At 37.5% G+C, this 9,406-nt stretch overlaps 1 protein-coding gene across 3 annotated transcripts in view; it reads left to right on the plus strand.

Annotated features, from left to right (window-relative positions):
* The window catches only part of ATG2B (autophagy related 2B), a 95,090-nt gene extending 86,965 nt beyond the window's left edge, over positions 1-8,125 (plus strand). For all 3 annotated transcript variants that reach the window (XM_006133706.5, XM_025189916.3, XM_025189917.3), the window contains exons 36-42: positions 690-894; positions 1,554-1,623; positions 2,333-2,415; positions 3,797-3,918; positions 4,053-4,207; positions 6,176-6,325; positions 7,166-8,125. In XM_006133706.5, the coding sequence (XP_006133768.2) occupies positions 690-894; positions 1,554-1,623; positions 2,333-2,415; positions 3,797-3,918; positions 4,053-4,207; positions 6,176-6,325; positions 7,166-7,396 (1,016 nt within the window). In that variant the 3' untranslated portion in view covers positions 7,397-8,125. The remainder of the gene's footprint in view (positions 1-689; positions 895-1,553; positions 1,624-2,332; positions 2,416-3,796; positions 3,919-4,052; positions 4,208-6,175; positions 6,326-7,165) is intronic.
* Positions 8,126-9,406: the final 1,281 nt, after the last annotated feature.

Here is a 9,406-nt window from a genome sequence, read left to right on the forward strand (position 1 = left end):
GATGTTTAGACGTTAAAAAGGTTTAGTTGAAACTCTGAGAATGTTATTCAGTCTCTCACCAAGAGAAGCTTTTTACTATAAACCAGGGGTGGGAAATCTATGGCTTGGGGGCTGCATGCACCCCTGCTTTGCTTGAATCTGGCCCCCAAGGCTCAGAGCTTTCTCCAGCATTGGGGAGCCCATCTCTGGAGCACGCAAATCTACTAGGCTGGGCCCTGCTAGGCTCTGATGTGCAAGGGGAATGTGGGCAGTGTTTTTCTCCTTCTCAGTAGGGGTTTGGTGGTTTGGTTTGGTTTGGTTTGGTTTTTTGCTTCTCACTTGTGTGTGGCCCCCAACTGATTTTTCTGTGGGTCATTGGCCCATGGCCTAAAAAAGTTCTCCACTTCTGCTATAAACCTTTACTCTTGACTTTTTAAAATGATTTATTTGTTAGCTTTAACTACCTATAGAACTATATATAACTTTACAGACTGGGAGTAGTTTGCAAATATTAGTGTTCTTTGCCCTTGGAAAATCCAATGCATTTAACTGTAACAGCATGGTTTTGTAATACACTACATTTACAGTGTATCAGAATGAATGTGTTACATTAGACAACAAAACAAAATACTTATTTAGCATGCTGCTTGAAATGACTGTGAAAGACGATGTATGATTTGTTAATTGTGTGTAATTTTTTATTATTTTAGTTAAAAAGTCTCCTGGTGCTGATGTAACTTGTAGTTTGCCCAAGCATGTAAGCAGCTTCAAGGACCCAAGCCCAGTCATTTCTTTCTCATTACACAAGCAAAGAAGCCAAAGTGATAGTGTTGATTCTGTGGATATCGTTAATGGAGAGGACCATCATTTTTCACAGGAAGATACATCATTCAGTGATCAACCAGTCTTTTTCAGGTAAATTTTGGTTGCATGATTACCAGAGTGCACCTATTCTACCAAATTTTATTGCTTTTATAGAACGCAGTAGAACTTCATTACAATAATTTCTATTCAGCCTCAATGGGCATTGCCTTTTTTCTCCCAGAGCTTAAATATAATACAGGTTGAAGCTCTCTAGTCCAGCACTCTGGTCCAGCAACATCCATGGTCTAGCATGATTTTAGTTAGCCGAATGTGCACTTATAATGGGTGTGGCCAAGTTTCCCGTGGTCCCATAAAATTTGTTTACAGCCACCGGTCTTGGCTCTCAGTGTTCTGTGCTGTTGTTTAGCTCTAATTTACCCCAAAAGTCTTCTAAGAGCCCAGTAAATAGTGGAAGTGTTGGTAATGCTGCCAGACAATATTGACCTCCTGTGATTCAGCAAATTCTTTGGTTTGGCACTGGTCAAGTCCTGAGGATGTAATAAAGAAATTTTACTTGGCAGAAATATCACCTGTAGTAGTTCACCACAACTACAGTGGTATATTCCTTACAAGAAAACTGAAGAGAATCATATTATAATCTGACATGCATCTATTTGTGATTCATTCTACAGTTTTCCTTTTGAATGACTTCATTTATGTTCTATTCCAATTTCATTTACTATAATACATTTTTCCTTTCTATATTTCAGAGAATTTCGATTTACATCAGAAGTTCCAATACGTCTTGATTACCATGGCAAACACGTTTCAATGGATCAGGTTTGTTTATAACATAGACTATCTAATAAAACTGATGTTTAGTGTGTTTTCTTTCCATAAGCAGAACTATCCTTTGGGTGCTACCTACCCATTATCAATGTAATCTTGAAAATTTTCAAGTACTACTTAAAGTTTCAGTGCAACATGAGAACAATGGGGTAGAACTTTGTGTCCAATTGACCATTATTCAGCACAGGATATTGTAGGGTTGGAGGTAAAGGGGACTGATTTTTTAAGCTAGTTTTGTGCACCTTCTCTCTTGGGGTTGGTTGGGTAGTTGAATGCCAGCCACTTTCATTCAGCAGGAATGGCTGTCAAGAGACCATGCTACATCTGAGGAGGCTTGAAGTGCATTAGAGCTCCAACTCTGCAGTTGGGTGCACTGCACGATACACCTCCCTACTGCTGAAGAATAAGTTCTTTCCTTATTCAGATCTGTGCCATCTAAAGTTTTCCCTTACACCACTTTGTTAAGATGATATTGCAGGTTCTTTATCCAAAGCACTTTGTGTCAGTTTTAATTTAGTATAGTTCAAAATGCTTAATTAAATAAATTGAGGTTGGAGGGAGAGGTTTTATTTCAGTGTATGCAATATAAAATATATTCAATAAAATTGATACAAAGTTCTTCTTGGGAAGTATTTATTTCCCAACTTCAGATTATGTATTGTAGATACATTTTTAGATTGACTACGTTTTTAATTTGCAGGGTACGTTAGCTGGGATTTTGATTGGTCTTGCACAATTAAACTGCTCAGAGTTAAAGTTGAAGAGACTTTGCTATCGACATGGGTGAGTTTACAGAATTTGAATATGATTTTTTTCTGATGTGGATGTTGCAAGTATTTAGTATAGCAGGCAAAAAGCAAATTGTAATATTAAGCATATTTAAAATTCATAGAACATTGCAATGATTTTTATAAGGAGATACATCATTGTTAATGTACTTAAATTGTTTGTCTGTAGACATTTGTGCTGTGAATGGGACGAGAACTTGGGCTGAAAATTGTCTAATATGGTTTCAATTCAAGAAAGTGTGTCTGTTCAGAATAACACTTAACCGTGTGCTGAACTTGACCATACAATCTTAAAATTAAACACATACTTAAGTTCTTTCCTTATTCAGAGCCTATAGGACTAACATGAAGCTCTGATTCTTTATCAGTTTTTCCCACAAGTTTTCTTCCACTGTCAAAGATGCAATCTAAAATGCAATTGTAGATTTATATTTTAACTGTGGCACAAAGGTCAAATACCTTGGTTCACCAGGGGTAAGTGAGTGTGACATTCGCGCCTTCATTTTTCCCCTTATTTTAATGTTTAAATGTCTTTTCTTGTTCAGTAGAAAACACATCCCTCAAGTTGTCATCATTGCTTTTCTTAAGTACAGGTTGAACCTTCCTCTGGGACATTCTGGTCTGAGAACATCCGTGGTCTGGCAGGGCCACAGATGTTCCTGGACTAAAGAGCCCTGAAAGAGGGAGCAATGCTGGGGCTGGGGAGCCCTGGCTGGGCCAGGTGGCATCTGGGGAGCTTCCGCCCTGGTCGGGGAACCCCTGACATCAATGGGGCCAGACGGTGGTTGGGGACCTCCCACCCCAGCTGTGGAACTCCCAGCATTAGTGGGGCAAGATGGCCGGGGAGTCCTGTCCCCAGCCAGAGAATCCTTGGCTGCAGCGGGGAGCTTGGGTGGCCCCAGCCAAGAACCCTGGGAAGTCCTCTGAAGCAGCGCTGGCAGAGGGGAGTGGACCTGGCTGGGGAACCCACAGCATCCTCAGCAGCAGCAGTAGGGCATGCCCTAGCAGCAGGGTGGGGGTGGGTAGGCATCCTCAGCTGGGGAACCCCCAGTGGCAGCAGAACTGGCAGCAGCCTGGTGGACTCAGCTGGGAACCGCAGGGAACATCCTGCAGCAGTGAGGATATCAGCTACCAAGCAGTCCCCGTCAGGAACCCTGGGAGACCCTGGGGCAGCAGGCGGACAGCAAGGTGGGAAGCCCCTGCTGGGCCAGTGTGTCCAGGGCAGGGAGCCCCAAGGAGAGGCCCAGAGCAGGGAAGCCAGCAGGGGAGCAGTGACTGCCCCTGGTCCAGCAAATTTCCTGGTCCGGGACAGCTCAGGTCTCGAGGGTGCCAGACCACGGAGGTCCAACCTGTACTAATAACTTTGTCTGTTACAGTTTGTTAGGTGTGGATAAGCTGTTCTCTTATGCTATCACTGAATGGCTTAATGACATAAAGAAAAATCAGCTACCAGGAATCCTGGGAGGAGTGGGGCCTATGCATTCTTTAGTGCAGTTAGGTAAGTTCATTTCTGTTGCTGTTCAAATACAAATCACACTGGTAAAATAATCTGAATATAACTTTTAACAGCTTTCTCAGTTTCCAAGGTTTAGATAACAAGTTATGTGTTTTGCATTCTGGCTATAATTTCAGTTCAAGGTCTGAAGGACTTAGTATGGTTACCGATAGAACAGTACCGAAAGGATGGTCGTATTGTAAGAGGCTTTCAAAGAGGAGCTGCTTCCTTTGGTACTTCCACTGCAATGGCAGCTTTAGAGCTAACAAACAGAATGGTTCAAACCATACAGGTACATTTTACATTATATATGAGGTTAGACAAGAGAACAAGTTTATAGTATAATTATTATGGTGGTGCTAGGGATCAGGGCTTCACTATGTTGGATGCTGTATGAAAATAGAAAATAGATGGTTTCTACCCAGAAGGCTTACATTATTTCATTTGAAACGCTTGAAATATGGATACATTGATACCAAATATATCAGGATGAATAATTTTTATAATGATTTTAATATATCTATTATTTTTACTATTCTTCTTCCATTGAATAATCTTTAAATTATGAAAGTGGTTATTTTTTTCTTCTTAGTAGAATTACATATTTTAGACTTCACATAGGATTTTTTTCTGCTGAGGCGTTTAATTCTTAAAATACTCATCTGTGCTGAGACACAAGCTCAGGTGCTTATTCCTACTGTGAGATCAGCACAAAAGCAAACAGCCTGTGTTGTGTTTGCAACCAACACTCCTTTCTGATATTTTGAACATCAAAGAGTCAGAGAAGCAAACATGCTTGGACAAAGTTGTACTCCTCCATTAGAGTTTGCAGTTTTGAAATCAGCAGGACTTGTGCTCCTGAGTTAGGCTCTTACTTCTGAAATGTTGTCTTGTGTATAAAAAGTTCACACTAATTTTATTGATGTTTTCAAACTCTGAGTAATTTTTATGCTGTTAACATTGAAGTAATTTTGTTTTGAAATGAAAAATTTCTATGCATTAAGAGTAAAGAGTTTTTTAAAATTACAGTTTTTTAGCTATTGAAGCTGCCAATACCTACTACACACATTTTTAATTTTATGCATATGAGGAGTCCATTGAAGTCAGTGGCATTAATCATATCAGTACAGGTACATGCTTGCTTATGAGTTTTAGGGACAGAGCCTTAATTTTCAATTTCAATTACGGCTCTTTTGTAAAATTCAAATAAGATATAAACCTTACAACAAACAACAATCAAAAAGCAGAATTTGTAATTTAGTTTGTTATAAGCCAATTTAAAATTGCAGTGGCATAAATTTTCCAGTTAATTTTAAGAACCTCCAACCTGACTTAAATCAATTATTTAAAAAAAGTTATTCAAGTTATCAGTTAAATAACTGATTAAAATCATCTTGATTTAAAATCATTCTGCTGTGAAACAAAATTAAAATGGTTTTTAATGTTATGGTATCACTGTACATTAACATAGAGGGAAGTAGGCAGAACATAAATTTTGTCACTTCTGATACTTTTGTGGTAGTTCAGGCTGTGTCTAGACTATGTCCCTCTTTCAACAGAGGGATTTAAGTTAAACACTTTGAAATTGCAAATGAAGTGGGGATTTAAATATCCTGTGCTTCATTTGTATAATCATGTCATGGCGCTCTTTTGAAAAAGCACCATTTCAAAAGTAAAACCGGGGTCTAGATGCGGTTCTGTCGAAAACAGCAGGCCTTTTTGAAAGATTCTGTATTCCTCAAAAAATTAGGAGTATAGGATCTTTTGAAAAAGCCGTTTTCGACAGAATCGCATCTAGACGGCGGCTTTACTTTAGAAATGGCGCTTCTTCGAAAGAGCGCCACGATGCGATTATACAAATGAAGCTCGGGATATTGAAATCCCCGCTTCATTTGCAATTTCAAAGTGTCTAATTTATATCCCTCTGTTGAAAGAGGGATGTAGTCTAGACACAGCCTCAGTATATAAAAGAGATGAGACTGTTTTACTAATATGTAATGTACAGGGTAATGTAAACACTTGGGGGCCATGTTTCTCTACCCTTTTTAAAACTCATATTTAGCCAGTATTATGGTCACAACTGAAGAAGAGAAGACTGCATGTAAAATGTACACTTTTGTCTTTAAAAAAAGAAAAAATGTGCTAGATTATCATAAAATTCAACACAAATTACAAAAATACTAGGTGGGTAGGTTTAGGTGTGTGATAAAATACTGAATTAAGAATGTATTAATTTATTTTCATTTGAACTGATCCCTAGGCAGCAGCAGAAACTGCTTATGACATGGTCTCCCCAGGTCCCAGTTGTATTGAGACAAAAAAGATCAAAAGATTCTCTCGGCATCGCTTAGCTCATCAGCCAGTAGACCTACGAGAAGGGGTAGCCAAAGCATACAATGTGGTAAAAGAGGTAAGCAAAAATGCTGTCATTAAACCTTGTTAAAGCAAAATATGAAATATGCATGATGGTATTTAAAAGTTCTTATTTTGAAATTTGAGCTGGAGAAAAATATCAGATAATTTGAAGTATACAGTCTAATTCAGTAGACCAAACTTTATACAAGCCTCACATGTAGAGAAAATCTGAGAAACAGAATTAGGCCAAGGCACCTCGCAAACAAGATGAATTATAATCTGAGTCAGAAGAAAACTGTGTTCTACAGATTTGCATTCATGGAACTGTGGGGCCGAAAGGGACCTGAACAGGTACTCTCTTCCTTTTTCCTTGAGCTGAGGAAGGATTAATAATATACCTAGATCATCCCTGACAGGTATTTGTCTAATCTGTTCTTAGAAATCTCCAGTGATGAGCATTTCACATCCTCTTTATGTAACTTGTTCCCATGCTTAACTATCCTTATAGTTAGAAACTTTTTCCTAATATTCACCCAAAGCCTCCCTTGATACTGTTCTGCTGATTTGTCCGAATGAATATCCTTAGCAGGACATAGACGTTATTCTTATTTTGAGGCCTCAAACAATCTAAAACAACTTTTTAGGCATTTATGATTTATGTAGCAACCTGTGCATGAAACAAGTGAAATTTGTCTTTCACTACCATGGCAGTCTGTTAAAAGATTGAATGATTAGCTGTATTGTAGCTAATTATATTGTGCTTTAGAAATCACGCTCCTATAAGGCACATTAAGCCACCAGGCAGGTAAGCCCTAACTGAAGTCAATAAAATGAGAAGAGAATGGATTTTCTTGTTAGGTAACTGATTTTTTATTTATTTTTTTAATTTCCAAAGGGAATTACAGACACTGCCCAGACCATCTATGAAACTGCTGCTCGAGAGCATGAGAACAGAGGGGTAACAGGCGCAGTAGGAGGAGTCCTTCGCCAAATTCCACCAGCTGTGGTGAAACCTCTTATTGTTGCAACAGAGGCAACCTCAAATGTTTTAGGTGGAATGAGAAACCAAATCCGGCCGGATGTACGTCAAGAAGAATCACAGAAATGGCGCCTTGGGGAGGACTGATATTTTAAATAATATAACTCAGCATGAGGATAACGGTGCTGGAAATACATAACATTATGTCCCAATGGCAGCTTTAGATGGAACTCATTTCATTTTACTATGCTCATCTCAGGAACAAGGAGGTTTTCTAACAATTTAATATCAAAACATTCAACCAAAAAGTTCAGAAGTGAAGAGCAAATTTGTACTTGCTTGTGGACATGCTGCATGTAACCAGTTATTTGGTGGCTAGTGTCAAACACAGTGTAACATTTGCTGCCAAGTCAGAAACATGCTTGCTATATTACTATATTTTTCTTGATTCATTTGATTTGCCGTTAGAATCAGCAACCCATTCGTGACACTGTGTGTATTTTAAAAGTTTTCTTGAGCATGCTTAAAGAACTGTCTCCAATAAAGGGCTCCATAGATGCTCTGCAGTAACTAAAGAGTAAAAATTTCATTTTGGACATCAGATTTGGAAGTCATGTGATAAGAAATCAGACAGAATTTATAATTTTATGGGTCACAAGCATTGTTTTTAGGTGGCACTTACATCAAAGACAGTCTCTTAGTAACTGCTCAGAAATTATGTAGTGTCCATATACTTGTGAACAGTAATTGTCCCTCCTGGGTTTTTGAAGAATCTGAATGTTGCAGACATGTTCCGTTGTATTGCACTTTAAAGGATATGGCCTGTATATTGTGCTTTTTTATAGCGTGAATAAACAGTAATGTGCATTATCCTTTATGATGTAGAAACTTATGCAAATTATTGAAAGGGACAACATTTGATGAAAATTTTAAAGGAAGAAAAACAATGCAGTGTGTCTAATCTTTATTTAAACTTTCTATTAAATGAAATATTCTAGTTTCTTTGTCTTTTAGTCTACTGATAACTAACATGAAATGACTAAACATTAATATCAAGAAGCTACAGTACTGATGTTGGTAAGAGTTTTCTGTTTAGATGAGGTACCCTAAGTATAGTACAAAAAATACAATTTCATAATTTATCTAAAATGATATACATAATATATTTCAATAATCTTCCTTTAAATAAAGTTACACTGTCACCAACTGTTGGTTTTCCCATTCTCACAAAATGGTATGTTTCAGACTCCTATAATATAAATATTGACTGTCACAAACAACAATTCAGCTTCTGCTTTATTATTTTTTTCTGAAGCAAAATGTTGTTTATAAAAAAGTTATTGATTTTAAAACTATGTTGTACTGCTGGGTTTGTTAGATACACTAGAACACTCTTAATTGGAGCACCCCTGTCATTGGCTGGTTGTATCAATTAGGCATCTAGTCACAGCTGAGAAGAGAAGCTATTTATTTCCCCCAAGTTGAAAATGTAATTATATGAACTATTGTACTGAAACTGAATAATTACTGCACCTAATCAATCTTTGGTTTTATTTTTCTTTATATAATTATTTGGTAATTTCCTTATTAAAAGATCAGAGGTGAGCGTTTTATACCTGGGTAAATGCATCATAATCACTTGACACTTCTTGAATGAATCCCTGCACATGGAATTATGTTAAGCAATACATTGTAGCTGGAGTTATTTCCATTAGCTACTCTTAGGCTAGTAAGCGAATACATCAGCCATGCTGGTTAAGGTATGTTCAAATTAATTGATGTAAACTGTAATAGCATAGATCGACTTATCATATACATAAACTGTATTTGATGGTTGAATTTAAAGAAATGGCTATTGAGTTTTACTCCATTTTACAGATACCTCACTATCAAAGTGTACAGAGAGATGTCTTTAGAATATATTATTTTACACAGACATACACTGTCAAGGTATAATATTATATTTTTATAAGCTCTCTTAGCCATTAAGACGCTTAACAGTTCACATTTTCAAACTTCACTTGTCACTATTTGTGCTTTTTGTTTACTGCTTCCATCTGATTCAGCCTGCTCAGTAAAGCTGATCTGTTTATGGCTAGTTTCTCATTTCTCATGAGTTAGAAGAATTCTGTGTTTAAGTTGCAAAACACAGTTGAA

This window comes from Pelodiscus sinensis, chromosome 5 (assembly GCF_052426305.1).
Source record: "Pelodiscus sinensis isolate ZL-2025 chromosome 5, ASM5242630v1, whole genome shotgun sequence".
In the NCBI taxonomy this organism is placed as follows: Eukaryota; Metazoa; Chordata; order Testudines; family Trionychidae; genus Pelodiscus; species Pelodiscus sinensis.